Source organism: Bos grunniens, chromosome 9, assembly GCF_055505025.1.
Source record: "Bos grunniens cultivar Pamir isolate PY7600 chromosome 9, Bosgru_T2T1.0, whole genome shotgun sequence".
Lineage (NCBI taxonomy): Eukaryota > Metazoa > Chordata > Mammalia > Artiodactyla > Bovidae > Bos > Bos grunniens.
Window position 1 is genome coordinate 63,747,635 of NC_141173.1, and position 18,632 is coordinate 63,766,266.

At 37.3% G+C, this 18,632-nt stretch overlaps 1 protein-coding gene across 1 annotated transcript; it reads left to right on the forward strand.

The window, feature by feature from the left end:
* The first annotated feature begins 1,024 nt into the window (after positions 1-1,024).
* On the forward strand, positions 1,025-17,926 carry CGA (glycoprotein hormones, alpha polypeptide). Its single transcript, XM_086317828.1, has 4 exons — positions 1,025-1,170; positions 15,568-15,674; positions 16,767-16,951; positions 17,580-17,926. The coding sequence occupies exons 2-4, from the start codon at positions 15,575-15,577 to the stop codon at positions 17,655-17,657; spliced, it is 363 nt and encodes a 120-aa protein (XP_086173954.1). The 5' UTR covers positions 1,025-1,170; positions 15,568-15,574; the 3' UTR covers positions 17,658-17,926.
* Positions 17,927-18,632: the final 706 nt, after the last annotated feature.

The window sequence follows — 18,632 nt, forward strand, 5'->3', positions numbered from 1 at the left end:
AAGGTTTTCACAGAAACTGGTCAGGGTCCTTGGTTTAGAGGAGACTCTGCCTTGGGCCCACAGGTGTAATAAACTTCACTCCACTATCTGCATTGTCCTTCTGAGTGAGTTTGTTTCCCGGAATGCATGGCTACAACAAACAAATCAACTTATTGGAGATAATAAGCCACAGAACAACTTTCTTTTCTTTGGTCCATTTCTTCATGTTAAATGAGAATTGCTTTTTGTGTTTACAGGGATCTTCCCCCTGGGAAAGTATTTGGTAGTTTGTGTCTAAGTTCTTACAGAAATGGCACTAAGCAGAGTAGACGGAGGCAGGAAGGTTTTTTAGGATCACAACCCTAAAGGCAGGATAGAAGCAGCCCTAATAGGAGCCTGAGGCTCTTGGTAAATTTTGGGAATACAATGTACAGGGAATCTTGGAGCAAAATGTTCCACAGTTGGCAAGCTGTGAAATTTAAGTATTTTTCTGTTTGGAAGAAACTGAGCTTTTCAAAAGTAAAGTAAGGGGGTAAAGGCACAAATATTGAGAACCAATCAGTCCTTCTCAGCATCACCTTATACCTTCTCCATGCATCCTTATTAAAACCTGATGCACATTTAATTTTAGAAGAGTCTAAATATGTGTATGTTTTCTTTTTCTGTTTTCTACTGGGATAATGTTGTAAGGCTAGAAATGCTCTGTATCTAGAATCTGAATTTTACAGCTCTGCTTTTTTAAGTAAACATCAGGTACTTAGCTAATTAAATGTAATACTTGTAAAGATCTTGTTTATAGGAAAGTGTCAACTTTCAGGATGTTGTGTATAAATCTTGAAAAAATTATGTAGAAAATAACAGAGTTCTCTTGTTTCATAGGCTGACCTTGCAGTCAACACCATCTGAAAATGGCTCAAAACAAAAAATAATCTAAGGGCTGAAACAAGATAAGATAAAATTGATGTCATGGTAATTATGTGAAGTACCATTCAATCATTGGGTGGAATTTACTGTTGATCCCTGGACTTAGATGTAGGTGGGAACATGCAGCTTTTATGACTCTGCTGGTATATAAGACAGGTGAGGACTTTATTAAAAGCAGTTGCTGAGAAATCACAAGACAAAACTAAAATTCTTCTTCAGATCCACAGTCAACTGCCCTGACTACATTCTGCAAAAATCCAGAGGACGGTAAAATGAATGAAATAATTTGGGGGATTTTAATTGAGGGGTAAAATATTTGAGGATACAAGGGAGCTGGTTGTGCATAAACCCTAGTAAGAAGAGAGACAGGCATTTATGCATTCTCCTTTCAGCACTCATGATTGAATTGGGAGGAAGTCTGCAAAATTGTGGTCTGTGATCACAGGCTAAGATGTTATCTAACTGAAGCCAGAAACCAACTGTCTCCTGCTGTGATGTCTGAGTGCCTGTCAGGAACTAAAAATTTTTCTCAAGAGATATTGGATGTCATTTGAAAGGCATCCGTTTCAGTGGCTTCCAGGGGTCAGGTAGAGGGAGAGTAGACCTTATGTAAGTTGCTGATACTGTTTCGTCATCAGTTTTTAAATGACGCATAACTATATTCAAGCTGGTCAGTGGTAAAGCAGCTCACCTGTTCAGCTGAATGACCATGGCTTTGCGTCTCTTTTCAAATAGATGTTCTTGGGTAGACTTGAATTGTAACACTGAAATCTCTTGAACAGCATTGTTTCCTTTTTCTTCTTTCATAGAATGCCACGAAAATAAGTGTCAGTAGTATTTCCCACTGTTACTAATGGACCTTGCAATTCAACATCACTTGGCTAATTCGAATTTGTTTGTTCTGCTGAGAGTTTCCAGAAATGTTTGCTAAAAGTTATATTTGCATCAGTGCTACTTAGAATGGCAGCTGGCTAGGAAATTAAGACTAGAAAATAAAAGTGCTCCCCCCCCACACTTATTTTTTTTGAGAAACAGGATTTGGGCAAATGGAAGAATTATGAGCTGACACTACATGGGTCTCTCGGGAATACAGAAGCTCCGTGTCACTTTTATGGGAACTTTCTTTTCCTAAGTTCTACTACCCTCTCTCCATCCAAAAAGAAGATATTTTATATTAGAATGGAGGAATATTTTTAAGTTTCTGAAAATGTCTTTTAAATAATTACTTGACTTAACACCAATTCAATTACTCAAAATTTTGGTCACCCAATATTTTGATTCTAATACTTAGCTATAGTCTTGAGTTATTTTTAAGTGATAAGAACAATCACCATTTATGAAAAGTTTATGTGTCTTCATTTTAACTTTGACTTTGGTTTAAGTTTCTTTTTCCCCTTTTCTTTCTTTTTTTGCAGTAATAGAGTTGTTGAAATTTTGAGTCATATTTCTCACCATTTCTTGCTGAAAATAGTAGCATGTGAACAGTGTTAGAAAAGCAATTTATTATGTTCCAGAACAAATTCTCAGTTTTATTGTATATTTCTCAAATTTACATTAAAACTCAAAGTAAGAGCCAGGAGACAAAATAGTAAAATTAGAAGGTAATGTGCATTTTGTGCAAAAATAGAGCAAAATATTCTGCTTTTACAAAGAGAAAATGTACAGGAATCAATTCATATTTCCATTGAGAACAGCATGACCTATAGCACCAAACTTCCATTTTTATAGATTGTGAATCCCAGAGTAGTTTACTATCAACTTAGGATCCTTGCAAATTCTGGTTTTGGTGTGTAACATTTTAGCATTACCCATTGTTGTTGTTGCTCAGTTGATAAATTGTGTCTGACTCTTTGCAACCTCATGGACTGCAGCACAACAGGCTTCCCTATCCTTCACGATCTCCTGAAGTAGGCTCAAACTCATGTTCACTGAGGCAGTGGTACCATCAAACCATCTCATTCTCTGTTGCCCCATTCTCCTCTTGCCCTCAGTCTTTCTTAGCATCAGGATCCTTTTCCGATGAGTCAGCTCTTTGCATCAGGTGGCCAAAGTATTGGAACTTCAGCTTCAGCATCAGTCTGTCCAATGAATATTCAGGGTTGATTTCCTTTAGGACTGGTTTGTTCTCCTTGCTGTCTTCTCCAGCACTGCAGTTTGAAAGCATCAATTCTTTGGCATTTACATTCTATATGGTCCAGCTGTCTCATCTGTATGTGACTACCAGAAAGACCATAGCGTTGACTATACTCATTGTAATATTGTAGAAAAGAATCCAGTAATTTCTTGATTCATCAGACTCAGAGATAACCATATAGAAATGCTCTAGCATTCTTTGTTCACTGGGGTCTGAGAAAGAGAGAGGGAGAGCGATTGAGAGTGCACTGAGGCTAGAGTGGGAGCTGAATCAAGGGCAGTGTTATGAATTGAATTTGAAAAGACAACAGCATGATCCATGCTCAAATCAATGCTCTAAAGAGTTTGGATTAACTGTGTGCTTCTAGGCAGATGAAGGGCACTATCTTAGGATCAGTTCACTTTCCAGATGATTTTGGCAAATCCTTTTACTTTTCTGAAATAGGTGCCATAATGCTTTCCTTATAGAACTGTAGAGAGAATGGATATAAAACCTCGTGCTTGGGACTTCCCTGGTGATCCAGTGATTAAGACTTGACCTTCCGATGCAGGGGGTGAGTTCGGTCCCTGGTCGGGAAGCTAAGATCCCACATGCCTCGAGGCCAAAAAACCAAAAAATGTAAAACAGAAGCACTATTGTAACAAGTTCAACAAAGATTTTAAAAATGATCTACATCAAAAAAAAATTTTTTTTTAAAGCTAATGATTGTCTACTTTTCCCACTCTCATTAATCAGACACTAGTCCTCATAACTTGACCAGATATAAATTATCTCTTTATCTGAATGAAATCCCTTTCTTAAGGTTGTTCTGAAGAAGGTGAAGTCAGAAACATATGCAAAATAAAAAACTACACAAGCAATGATCTTTAAGCTGGCACAACATAATGTTGCTCTCAATGAAAAGACGTCAGTATTTTATTTATGTGTATGGTTGTGGTAGTGGTAAATAATCTGCCTGCCTATGCAGGAGACATAAGAGACACGGGTTCCATCCCTGGATAGGGAAGATCCCCTGGAGGAGGAAATGGCAACCCACTCCAGTATTGTTGCCTGGAGAATCCCCATGGATAGATGGGCCTGGCAGGCTACAGTTTGTAGGGTTGCCAAAAGTCGGACACGAATGAAGCAACTTAGCAATTGTAGCATATCACCTGAGAAAACCATTTAAGAAGTTCATTGTGAAATATAAAGATTTGAAACAGTTTAGGAATATGGGATTCAGAGCTTGTAAAGAGTTGTAAAGAGACCTTCTAAAATCTTAGCTATGGGAGTGATGATTTTTATAAACTTACCTAGGTTACTTCACTTACGGAATTTCTTTATCTGCCAAAATGAGAGGAACACCTCACAGTGTCACCATGAGTATTAAATATATTTTTGTGTTCAAGGTGCTCAAAAGAATACCTAGCACACACAAGTACTCAATTAATAGTAGGCTTTCTTTGTAAAGTGGAAGTTATTACTGAATTCAGTATGACAGATACTGTGTACAATTCTAAATCCAAGTTGTTCACACTTTTCTCCCTAATAGATTAACTGAATGTGTGTTATATAAATTACACCTCACAGAGGAAAAGTACCAGAAGAAAAAGGAGAGTCAAGACTGGGGTCCCATATCTCAGACCTTGGAGGAGAGGTTTTTGTTGTAAGAGACAGCAGTTGTTCTGGTTATGTATTACTGTGCCTCACAGTACTTAAAAACTTAGTGGGTAAAACAGAAAGTTATTATTATCTCTCAGGGTTCTGCAGGATTGGGCTCTCAGGATTGGGCTCAGTTGGGCAGTTTTTATTTAAGTGTCTGTTGAATTTGTTACAATACCATTTCTGTTTTATGTTTTGGTTTTTTGGCTGCGAGGCAGTTAGGATCTTAGCTCCCTGACCAGGGATCCACCCTGCAGCCCCTGAACTGGAAGGTGAAGTCTTAACCACCAGACCATCAGGGAAGTCCTTGGGCAGTTCTTAACTTTCGTTTCTCATGCATTTGTGATCCGACAGTGACTGGGGCTGGAGTCATCTAAAGGGTTGACTGGGCTGGTCATCCAGAGGGCTTCTTTACTTATCATTTTTTGGCCTCTTTCTTTCTTTCCATGTGGCATCTCATTCTCCAGGGCTGGTTCACGTGGCTCATAGCCTCCTCACAGTGTGGTGGTCTTAGAGAAGTAGCACTTCTTACGTGCCAGCTGGCTTCTAAGACCCAGGAAGCAGGAACTGCTAGGTCAGTGCAGGGCTACTCCCAGGACTGGCCCAGTGTTGTACTGGTGTAAGGGGTACTCTCACAGCTGCCTCATTCCCTCGGTGTCAGTAGTCACAGAGCCCACGTAGAGCAGTGGGATACAAAGACAGACACACCACTTTTTGATGTGGAAGTAGCAAGGTCATACTGCAGAGTGAATGTAAACCGAGAGATATTTTTGTGTCCATATCTTGGGAAGTACACTTGCCATAGCAGAGGAAACTTAGGGGCAATAAATGATAAGGGAACTGCTTTTTGCAGTTCCATTCTGTTTTTATCATAGAAAAATAATGCTGATAAAATAAGGCGCTGGGAATGAGAAATCTACAATCTCAGGTCCATATCACAGTTGAGAGACTTTAGGGCAATGTTTGTATAACTTAGTGCTTTTAAATGGAAATCATAGTTGGTATGCCAAATGCATGAAGATAGCTCAAATAAACATTAAAAATGTTTTCACAAATTTTAAAAGTTACAAGGAAGATTCTTATATTGCTACAATAGTGCTCAGTGTAAAACTGTTCTGGCTTCTGGATGTTTTACTTTTCTGTGTGATAAGTTGACACTATTCAATATTTTGTTCCTGATAGCATTTATAACTGCAATAATGTTGAATTTTTAAAAAAAATGAGTATTTTTAAACAACAAATATTTGAATTTCTCATTTAAAACAGTATTTTTATGGTGCATAGAATTAGTCCTATCTAAATTTCTTGCTGATTTAGTTTGTAGAAAAGTTAAAAAATGCTTTTGTGCTAGAAAAGCCAGAAGGGTAATGGTAGAGCTGATTTTAATTACATAATTATGACAACAGTCTAAAGTGCCTTAATATAACAATTAAAGTAGAACGTGTACATCTTATTTTAAGCCCCTTAAATTTAGTCAGTTAAGAAAAGAAGCTTCTCACATACAGATGGCCAACAAACACATGAAAAGATGCTCAACATTGCTCATTATTAGAGAAATGCAAATCAGATCTACAATGAAGTATCACCTCACACCGGTCAGAATGGCCATATGTATACACATTACTGTATGTAGCATAGATGGCAAGTGGGAATTTACTGTGTGACACAGGGAGCTCAACTCAGTGCTCTGTGACAACCTAGAGGGGTGGGATGGGGTGGGAGATGGGAGGGGGGTTCAGGACTGAGGGGATAAAAGATAAGGAGAGTATAATACAAAAAATAAAGAAAAGAAGCTTCTCAAAATATGACTGTTACAAGAATGATCATAAAGGAATTGAAATTTTTATAATTCTATGAGCATTTCAATTCCCTTCTCAATACTGCCTCTTTTTTTCTTTTTTTTTAAAAAAAATTAAAGGCCATCTTTTGTTCTCCTTGTTTTTACGGAAACCCCTGTTTTTTTTTTTGTTTGTTTTGATTTTGTTTATAAAGTATAGTTGTACAAGTTGTACTTTATATGTCTCTTGACTCTGAGACCTCCCCTTTTTTTTCACTCTTTCTCTTCATTTCATGTGGGAAATAAGTTGAGTCCCTTTTAGAATTTTGCAAAGCCACAAAGCACTGTTAAGTAATTGATCAACAGAAATCCCATCCCAGATACGGTTCCAGAATTCTATGACTTCACTGACTTTCCTCTGGATGCTGGAGCAATTTGTGACCACAGTATTTGCAACCTCTGTGATTAGACGGGAAATTATGAGGACTCCTGAATACATGAAGCTCCAGAACAAATGTCAAAATGGTAAAATATTGATTTACTACTTTCATGGCTTTTGTCCCCATGAAGCATGTGTTCTTTTTTATTCTCATTAGCTTTTCACCTCTCCATTTTCCTGCCCCCAGCCTATCATATGTTTCAACATCTACAAATACTTTTACTGCAGCATTCACCACTCTAATTCATAGTTATTCACCTTTGTATCTGGGTCAGAGAGCACGAAACTTACTCATATTTGTGTCACTCACACTTGGACCAGTGCCTGGTGTGTAGCAGGTCCTTACGCATCTTTCAAAGGTTCAACTTGGACCTTAAATCTTGTGTTTCACAATGTTGAACTGTCAAATCATCCAAAACTCAGATTTTCATATATTAGAGAAAATATTAATTATCTATATCAAAGAATGGTTGAGGGGATTTGAGACAGATCTTAGGAGTATTAACCAGTTTCCCCTCATTCCATCCCCCCAACCTCTCAGCCATCGTTTGACCATCAGTGAATGCACTGCTGGGTCTCAAGGTCACTTTGGGGCCTAGAAGCAATTTCAATGTCTACTTGGAGGATTTGGGGCTGGAGCGTGGGATCGCAGAATACACACACTGCTGGACCTGGGATTCAAAATATGTTACAAGAACAGGGTGAAAAACCACTTACTGAAACTAGAGCACATGAAGAAAGAAAATGAGTAGTCAAGGCTACTCCAGCTGTTTCCTGAGCACTGACCAAGCCATCCAGCAAGAGACAGTGGTGGTCAGTTGATAGGAGGTAGAGGTGAGCCTGTTCAGGGATCCACTCCCTGGAAGTTGGTGGGATAAAGGATGAAGGATGCTGAACACTTACCCCTGCGACTGTCCACCTTCAGATCTTTCATCAAGGCTGAACTATTGTTATTCGCTGTTCCAGACACAGGTGGTGCTAGTGTTAAAGAACCCACCTGTCAATGCAGGAGACATAAAAGAAGCGGGTTTGATCCTTGCATCAGGAAGATTCCCCTAGAGGAGGGCATGGCAACCCACTCCAATATTCTTGCCTGGAGAATCCCATAGACAGAGGAGCTATAGTCCATAGAGTCACAAAGGGTCAGACACAACTGAAATGACTACACGTGCATGCACTTGCCAGGCAAGATGTTGAAACTTACAGACCTCTCTTCAGTTTAACAAACATGTCTTGAATACCTATCACATGCCAGGCAGTGTGCTGGGGATTAAAGGCTTTTCTTTCAAGGGTCCCTTTCATTAGTGATCCTTCACTGAAGGCAGCCTACTTTTCTTCTTCTTGGTTGTTAGCTGGGCTAGATGGGGCTAATGAGGTGAAACCTTAGGTTAACCCTCTAGAAATCACTTAGATTTAGTCTGTTTTGTTAACAAAGAATTATGCCTCTACACCTAACCAGTCATCTCAAAAGTGTGCTATGAATCAGCTGCTCCTCCTGGTATGAAGAGTATGGATGAGTCACCCCATCTATTACCACCTTTAGAAAAATTGAAAACCTCACTCTCTGGCTGTGGGGGGAGAAATGACAGCATCTTTGCAGATAAATGAAGGGCAGGATGTCACATTGAACCAAAGACTTGTCATCTTGAAACAATCTTTTATATATGTAATATACATATATATGTGTTCATGTACATACATGCATGTACAAACATATCCACACACATCCACATACATATTACATATGCAAATATACATATATAAATATACACATATAGGCATATACATATATAAATATACATATGTAATATGTATGTATCTATGTACATTTAATTTGCCTTGAAGCCTTTTAATAATAGGATAGATAGACTAGGATGATAGATTTCTCAATCTTGGCACCTTACTTTATAGACACTTTTTTTTTCTGATAAAAATAGAGTGGAGGAGCTTCAAGGAGAAGCCTTTTTGTTCATTGTCCCTAAGTTTTCACTGCTATGGCAGGTGAACTTTTCAAAAATGGCCCCCAAAATGCATGAGGGCGTGCTAAGTCACTTCAGAGTTTAGTATATTTAATTTAGATCAAGCATGTTTTGCAAAATTGCATAAATCCCAGCTGAACCTAATTATTGTTCCTGCCCTGGATCTTAATGTTTTTTTAATATATCATTGCATAAAGTGACTCCTACCTGCAGAATATTTAACACTTACACATTCATATATTAGCCAGCTACAAATTTTATAGCCAAATGAGTATATTGTCTCTAATGAATTTATTATCTGAAAATATTTTATTTAATTAAACATTTATTCTAAGTTGTCATTCAAGAGTTATCTTGTTCCTCATTATGCATGACAGCTCTACACAAGCAAGTTTTGATAGATATTATTACTGATCTAAAGTCCCAATGGGGCTTCCCAGTTGGCGTGAGTGGTAAAGAACCTGCCTGCCAGTGTAGGAGACATAAGGGACGCGAGTTTGATCCCTGGGTTGGGAAGATCCTCTGGAGGAAGGCATGGCAACCCACTCCAGTATTCTTGCCTGGAGAATCCCATGGACAGAGGAGCCTGGCAGGCTACAGTCCATGGATTCACAAAAAAAATTGAACAGGACTGAAGCGACTTAGCATCCATGCACACAAACTGCATATACTCTAGGCCTTGTGCTAGGAAGGGGGTGGGTTAGGGGTCACCGTTTTTACCCTTAAGAAGCTTTACATGGATGGAAAGACAAACGTACATAACTGGCTAGTATTCAGGACAGATTGTGGACTTTTAGCTAAAAGTTATAAACAAAGTTATAGGTAAACACAGTGGAGAGTTATTTATTCTGCCTTTGAAGTAGGATGAAACCTTCACCATGAAGCTGGTGGCTGGCAGCTCCTTAAACTAAGTCTGAGGTGGGTGGGCTGAGAAATGGGAGAAAGGCCTTACAGGTCAAGTTGAACACACATTTCCTTGGCCTCATGTTACTTTGATGGGGCAGGTGGCAGGAGGGGAGGGCATGTTGAGTGGATGTTGAGATGGACTGTGGCGTTGGATGTCTAGAGTCTGTGATGCCTGCAGTGTCCTCACTCAGAATACGGAGAGACTGAGATTAGTTCATCTGATTTAGATCAAGCATTTTTTGCAAAATTGCATAAATCCCAGCTGAACATAATTATTGTTCCTGCCCTGGATCTTAATGTTTTTCTTCCCAAACAGAAAGACCTAAGGGTGATTAGACTGATGAAAATGTTTGTTAAAATGTTTTCCGAAACACCTAGAATTTGAGAGTTAATCCCTTTTCGCTTGGTTAATCTCATCTCTTTTTAAAATAAAGACAAAGCCATTTCTGTTATTAAAAGCTAAAGCAATGGTGACTTGGTTCTGCTTTTTAAATCTTCCCCTCAGCATAAAGCAAATCCTAAAATGTGCAGCAGCTTTGTGCTCTCACTTTCTGCCATCTTGTTATAAATGCTTCTCTCTGAATTAATTCTGATATAATTGTTCACTGCATAATGCTGAATTTTCATAATATATGAGCTGCAATATCAAAGCATGAAAATGATACTAGTTTAAAAAGGAAACCCATTGCAATTCTGATATTTTCCCTGTGACTTTGTATATCACTTAAGTTGTTCTCAAACTTTTGAATCTTAGAAACAGTTTATGATCTTAAAAATTATTGAAGAGCTCAAATAATTTTTAATGAAATTATATTTATTAATAGTCTTTGATTTAGAAATTATGTTATGAGTTTTAAAATATTTATTCATTTTAAAACAACTTAAAAAACATGTCAACATAGATAAAATATATTTATTAAAAAAATGACCGTTTCCAAACAAAAAAGTCAGTGGTAAGAATGGAATTGTTTTACCTTGAAGCAAAAATTTAAACAGCACTGAGCTAATAGAATACAGTTACATTCTTATGTGCTTCTTTATTCAGTCTGTTACAATGTCGTATATTACATAGCCTCTAGAATATTTCACTGAACACTAGTGAGGGGGTAAGGGTGAAAAACCCAAACAACATCTTGGTATTGTGAAAATAATTTTGACCTCCCAGACCCACTAAAACTCTTTAGGATCCTCAGATCACTTGTTGAGAGCCACTGACTTAGGACAATATTTATTCAGTGTTAATCACGGATGAAGATAAATAAAACCCCTAAATACTAGGCGTAAGTATATAGATCAGGTAGAAATAATGACATTACATATATTTTAGCCTTACCAATATGTACATAGTCTGCTTTCTGTTTTATAAACTGTTAGTTCTGCTGTCTGAGAAATTATTCTTATAAAAGGTATGGGTTTATATAAACATTTGGCAAAAACATGGTCTTATTATGGCAGTCCACATGAAAAATAACCACAAGTTTTGAATCATGTGAAATTTTAAGACTCATTCTGAAAAGTCTTTTTTTTTTTTTTTTAAGAAACTTTTGGTTTTGATAAATTATAGATTTAGAGGAAGTTGCAAAAAAATACATGGGGAAGTCCTGAGAACTCTTTAGCTAATTCCCCCAGGAGCACTTCCCAGGTGGCTCAGTGGGTAAAGAATCTGCCTTTCAATGCAGGAGACATAGGAGAGAAGGTTTTATCCCTGGGTTGGGGAGATCTCCTGGAGGAGGAAATGGCAACCCACTCCAGTATACTTGCCTGACAAATCCCACGGACAGAGGAGCCTGGCAGGTCCATGGGGTCTCAAAGCGTCGGACACAGTTGAGCACTGAGCACACACACAACAAACCCAATGATAATACCTTTCATAACTATAGTACAAAGGGAAAACCAGGAAATTGACATTGGTACAACACACAGAGTTTATCTGGATTTCATTAGGATTGTGTGTATTTCTCTGCAGTTTCACCCTGAATATATTTTAGTGTATCCGTATCATAATCAAGATAAAGAACTCTTCCATCACCACAGGCTCCCTGATGTTATCTTTGTATGAAAGTGAAAATGAAGTTGCTCAGTCATGTCCGACTCTTTACGACCCCATGGACTGTAGCCTACCAGGCTCCTCTGTCCATGGGATTTTCCAGGCAATAGTACTGGAGTGGATTGCCACACTTATTTACTCCCATCAACTCCCTCTCCAATACTAACTTCTCAAAACTGCTAATCTATTCTCCATCTCTATTAATTTTATTATTTCATAAGTGCTATATAAATGGAATCATACAGTATGCAGCCTTCACTCAGCATGATACCCTTGAGATCCATCCAAGTTGCATGTCTATCAATAATGTGTTCCTTTTTGCTGCTACACCACATTCTCTGGTATGGAGGTACCATTGTTTGCACAACCAACTATTCATCTCCGTCCACCGGAGGGCATCTGGATCATTTCCAGTTTGGGGCTTTTATAAGTAAAGCTGCTCTGAACTTCTGTGTACAAATTTTACTTGAACATAGTTTTCATTTCTCTGAGACAAATGCCCAAGTGTAACTGTTGGGCTACACGGTATGGTAAGTACATGTTTGGTTTTATAAGAAACTTCCAAACTATTTTCCTCAGAGGTTGTACCATTTTATATTTCCACCAGCAAAGTTTGAAGTATCCTGTTTCTCTGCATCCATTTGGTGTTATTTTAATTTTATCTGTTAGGTATGTAATATCTCATTGTGGTTTTAATTCACATGTCCCTAGTGGTTGATGTAGAATATTTTAAATGTGTTTATTTGCCTTCTATATGGGCTTCTCTAGTAGCTCAGCTGGTAAAGAATCCACCTGCAATGCAGGAGACTCTGGTTCGATTCCTGAGTTGGGAAGATCCATTGGAGAAGGGATAGGCTACCCACTCCAGTATTCTTGGGCTTCCCTGGTGGCTCAGCTGGTAAAGAATCTGCCAGCAATGTGGGAGACCTGGGTTTGATCCCTGGGTTCTATATATCTTTTCCAGGGCAATGCCCATTTTCCAATTGGATTTTTTTTTCTACTGACTTTTGAGAGTTCTTTATATATTCCAAATGCTAGTCCTTTGTGAGATATGCAGCTTGCAAACGTTTTCTCCAAGTCTGCATCTTGTAGTTTTGTCCTCTTTGAGAGTTAACTCATAATTTAGATGAGGTCCAATATATCAATTTTTTTTATTAATTTTTTTTGACTACTCTAAAAACTCTTCATCTAGACCCTGCCCCCGTCAATTTTTTTCCTAATAATTTTATGATATCACATTTTACAGTTAAATGGATGGCTCATTTTGAATTAGTTTTCTCTTTCCTTTTTTAACTTTTTGAAAAAAATTATTTTTAATTGGAGGATAATTGCTTTACAATGTTGTGTTGGTTTCTGCTGTCCAAGAACATGAATCAGCTACAAGTATACATATATTCTTTCCCTCTTGAGCCTTCCTCCCCCTACCCCAGGGAATTAATTTTCATATAAGATGTGAGATTTACATTGAGGTGTTTGTTTTATATGTTTATATGTTCTGTTTTTGTGTTTGTTTTGCCTATGGATGTCCAATTGTTATAGCAGCCATTATTGGAAAAGTTGAACTCCTCTGTTAAATTGCTCTGACATCTTTGTCAAAAGCCAACTGGACATATTTGTGTAGAGTCTATATTTTGGTTCTCTATTCTGTTCCATTGGTCTAGGTATCTATCCTTCTCCTAATATCATGCTATTTTGATTACTATAGTAAGACTTAACACTTAAGCAGGAAGTCTGGTTTCTCCCACTTTGTTTCTAAAATTGTTTTAGCTATTCTAGATCCTTCGCCATTCAGTAATCACAAACTTCTCTGTGTCTACAAAAGCTGTGCTAGGACTTTGATAGACATTTCATTAAACATAGAGATCAGTTTGAAGAGAATTGATATCTTTACTATGTCGAGTCTTCCAATCCATGAACATGATTTGTCTTTCCATTTATTTAGGTCTTCTTTGATTTACTTCATCGATACTTAGTAATTTTCAGCATACAAGTCTTGTTCATATTTCATTAGATTTATACTTAAGTATTTTATTTTCTTTGGAGTGAGTATAGATAGTATTGTGTTTTAATTTGTTTCTGCATTATTTTTTTTTAGTATATAGACATGTAGTTGATTTTTGTATGTTGTTCTTGTCATTCAATCTTGTTGCTGAACTCACTAATTAATTCCAGGACCTTTTTTGTAGGTTCCTTGTTTTGTTTTTTTAAATGTAGATGATCATATCATCTATAAATAGGGACAGTTTTACTTCTTCCTTTTAAATTTGTGTTTATGCGCTGGCTAGAATGTCTAGTACTATATTGAATAAGAGTAATGAGAATGGACATCCTCATCATGCTTCTGAGCTTAAGAGGAAAGCATTAGGTTTTTCACATTAAGTATGATATTATCTGTAGGTTACCTGTAGGTTTTTATAAATGCTCTTTATCAAATCTTTATCAAGTTGAGAAATCTGTTTTGGTTCTTGTTTTCTGAGAGTGTTTGTTGTGAAAGAGTATTGGATTTTGTCAAATGTTTTCCTGTGTCAATTGGTATAATCATATGGTTCTTTTCTTTATTCTTTTGATATGGTGGATTACAATTGAGTGATTTTCAAATATTGAACTGGTCTTGACTATTGCAAATTATTTCCAGTTGGTTGTGTTGAATAATTTTTCTTATACATTACTGTATTCAATTTGCTATTATTTTGTTTAGGATTTTCCCATCTAAATATCATGAGATAAAAAAATAAATTTCATGAGATGTACCAATCTCTTGTTTTCTTTCTTTGTTCTGTATATTTCTGGTTTTTGTGTCAGGGTAATCCTGGACGCATAAATTGAATTGGGAACTGTTCCCTCTTCCATTTTATAAAAGTGATTCTGTTAAATTGGTGTTAATTCTTTAAGTGTTCTGAATTGTCTTTTCATAGGTAATTGATTCTCTGTCTCTTATCTTTCATGGTTTGAACATAAGCCCTTTAAATAAACAGCGATAAACATCTGCCCCTTTTATCTTACATGAGGTTTTTCTGAAACATGTAGAGATAAAACCCAATTTTTAAATGCAGTCAGTATCTGGATATGATCAATCATTCAGCTGACCTTACTTAACATGATCTCATGCATTCAGAATGCTTAGGTAAAGCTGTACTACAGGTATAAATAAGTCAGGAAGTGCATTTAGGAAAACTTTGATTAATACTACCTGCTGTCTATTCTTACCACATTGTTAGATTAGCATTTACTTTGCAATTCATAACTAGCCTTACAACTCAGCTACCCCCAGTGAATAAAAAACAAGAGAGGCATTGTCATTTCCTTCTGTTCTCCCACATGGAACTGGGAAGGATGGGCTCAAATACTGTTTATTTTATAAATCATATTTAAGCTTGTCAATTTATCCATCCATCCATCATATAGATATCCTTAGATATTATCTATTGAAGTTTCATATTTTATAAATAAGGTAATTAAAGATTCTTAACAGGATGTTAAGATTTTGGAAACAGAATTTCTTATTGTTATCATTAGGCCTGGTTATACTGGTTGATATAAGAAATGAGAAGAGTCAATTCTCTACCTCTTTCCTAAAGAGAAATTGCTTTTTTATACATGGCTTTAAAGTGTATTGGGAGCTGTAGGCCAAGGGGTCAAGACATTGGTGACTTAGTTGCAGCAATGTTAAAACTACTGGTTGTTGTTATGCCTGTTAAGCCAATTTTATAGTAACTTTTTTTCCCTATGTCTGTTTTGCAGAAGAGCCATGGATTACTACAGAAAATATGCAGCTGTCATTCTGGCCATTTTGTCTCTGTTTCTGCAAATTCTCCATTCCTTTCCTGATGGAGAGTTTACAATGCAGGGTATGTGACCCAACTTGGGTCTGCAGTAACAAGAAAGCACACATTTCTAAATGTACATCAATAACTCCATTAATTACATTTCTACCTCCTTTTCAAATGTGACAAATCTTTGCCATTGGGTATATATCAAGGCACTTTTAGATTGTGAACATAAAATTAAATTAGGTTCCAAAAAACGTACAGTGAAAATGATATCTTACATGTCCATTTAAATAGCAGCTTGTACATTTCCATCTGAAATAGATTCCTGATTACTCTTTATCTGAGTTTTACAAGCAAAAAATGCTCCTTATTCAGTTTAGCTTGTGGTTTTTTTTTTTTTACATTTCTCCCAGAAGATTTGGGATTTTTTTAACATTGCCTTTGTAGATGAATTTTCATATCAGTTAACAAGTTAGAAAACAAAACTGCTTTATGTAGTCAATTTTTTTGCTCTATTTTCTGAAAAGTCTCATATAGTAGCTGATACCACCCCATCTGCTATGAAACTGTGAGCTACTATTGGTGATGGTTTTTCTCTAGACAAGTGGTAATATTTTAACCTCTGTTCCCAAGTGCAGATGCCAGATCTAGTAGCAGGCTGTCCCACTCACCAAGCCTTCTTAATTCTGACAAGTTTTCCTCTGTCAGTATTTGGAGTGTCTATGGGGGAAAGAAATAGTAGATTCTAAAGTGCAAAATATTTTGCCTCTGGGCAAAATTCTTCTTTCGGATGAGCATGGTGTTTTCATCTGTCAAGTCTTGTACTACCTACAGACATACTATCAGCACTGAAAGTGAGAAGTCATTCTTAAAGAATCTTATACTACTGAGCTGTTCCATGCTTCCTAGCTGCAAAAATTATTTTCCAATGAAAATAACTGTAGTCAGGACAAACAGATATTGTGTGTGAAGATGGACATACAACCAAAAAGTATTTATTTAACTGCCAATAGAAAAAAAGAATATTTGTTGTCCAATAATAAGGAATCATTCACAGTTTTTTTTTAAAAAATTCTTTTTGGATTATTTTACTCTTTGCCTTTTTCTTTCTTTTTTTTTCTTTCTCTCTCTCTCTTTTTAAATTTGTTTTTTTTTTTTTTTTGGTGATAGGCTGTCCTGAATGCAAGCTAAAAGAAAACAAATACTTCTCCAAGCCAGATGCTCCAATCTATCAGTGCATGGGGTGCTGCTTCTCCAGGGCATACCCCACTCCAGCGAGGTCTAAGAAGACAATGTTGGTCCCCAAGAACATCACCTCGGAAGCTACATGCTGTGTGGCCAAAGCATTTACCAAGGTGAGGACCTAAAGGGCCCCAGAAACTTTCTAACAGTTCAACCAGAGAAATGTCCTCACAGCACATCCATGGGCTTCACGCCAGAGGTAGCTAATGACCAGTCTTTCAATGGGCGTTTGTAGAGCGAAGGGCTGAGCTTGTCTGCTTTAACCAAGACAGTCAGCAACCTTGTGGGCAGAGGCTGGATCTATCCAGAATGAAGACAGTGGACAGAGGTGATAAGGGGCAGGTTGGGAGAAAACATAGAATACTTATAACAGTGCAAATCTAAGCTTTCGGAATGAAAATATCAGCTGAAAAGGAGACTATGCAAATACAACCAGCGTCTGTTTTTTAAAGTACTTATTTATTTGTTTGGCTGCACAGGGTCTTAGTTGTAGCACTCAGTATGTGGGATCTTTAGTTGTGGCAGGCGGGATCTAGTTCTCTGACCAGGGATGGAACCTGGGTCCCCTGCACTGAGAGCTAGAGACCTAGCCACTGGACCAGCACAGAAGTCCCATATAGCAAGCATTTATTCAGTTCAGCTGGCTAGAGACTATTTTACTGAACAGTTTTCAATTTTGCTAGCCTGCCTATCTATCCATCTGCCTCTGTCTATCATCTATCTTTCTTCCCTTCCGTTTAGGCCACAGTGATGGGAAATGTCAGAGTGGAGAACCACACCGAGTGCCACTGCAGCACTTGTTATTATCACAAATCCTAATAGTTTGCAGTGGGCCTTGCTGATGATGGCTGATTTGCTCAAAAGGAAAATTAATTTGTCCAGTGTCTATGGCTTTGTGAGATAAAACCCTCCTTTTCCTTGCCACACCATTTTTAACCTGCTTTGAGAATATACTGCAGCTTTATTGCTTTTCTCCTTATCCTACAATATAATCAGTAGTCTTGATCTTTTCATTTGGAATGAAATATGGCATTTAGCATGACCATAAAAAGCTGATTCCACTGGAAATAAAGTCTTTTAAATCATCACTCTATCACTGAATTCTAATTTTTTCTGAAAAGTTTCAAGCCAGTTACTTTTGATAGGATTAACAGAAGGGAGTAAGCCAGTGGGTGAGGTGGGTTCCCATGTAGTCAATGGCCTAATACTGGAGAATCTTATTCTAACCAAGCCTTCCAGAGCAAGCTGTGAGCCCCTCAGACAGTGGGCTACTCATGAGACAGTCCATTGGGGTAAAGGAAGAAAATATAACTTCTATTTCTATTCATTTGCACATTGTCTTTAGATGCCCATTTGGGTGAGTTTTATAGAAGTACAGATACATTAAAAAATAGAACTGATAACAGATAAGGCTTTAAAAAAACTTCATTCATCACCAATTTGTCAAGATTCCATTTCAAAGTGAAAAACCAATTTCTAACGGGTTGGTAAACACAGCAGATGGCAGGGTGAAAAATTAAAGTGAGTGCATGTACCTTTAAAGAAACACTGAAATGCACACACATTACTTAACCTGCTCATTCATTTATTTACATATAGTCTTGGGTGTACAAAATTTATAAATAAATACATATGTGGATATTGGGGATGTTTGGTCACAAACTTTTTTACTGAAAATTATTTTTTAAAAAAAGGAAGACCACTGTTCTAAGGTTTGGTAAAGCCAAAATCGTCCCTAGTCTGAAGTTGCATTCTGCTGGCTTATGCCTGACCGTGCTTCCTGGCAGCCAGGTT

Coding starts and splice junctions, on each gene's coding strand:
- CGA (XM_086317828.1), top strand. CDS start 15,575: ATGGATTACTACAGAAAATATGCAGCTGTCATTCTGGCCATTTTGTCT. Junction 15,675..16,766: donor TGGAGAGTTTACAATGCAGG/GTATGTGACCCA, acceptor TTTTGGTGATAG/GCTGTCCTGAATGCAAGCTA. Junction 16,952..17,579: donor TGGCCAAAGCATTTACCAAG/GTGAGGACCTAA, acceptor CCTTCCGTTTAG/GCCACAGTGATGGGAAATGT.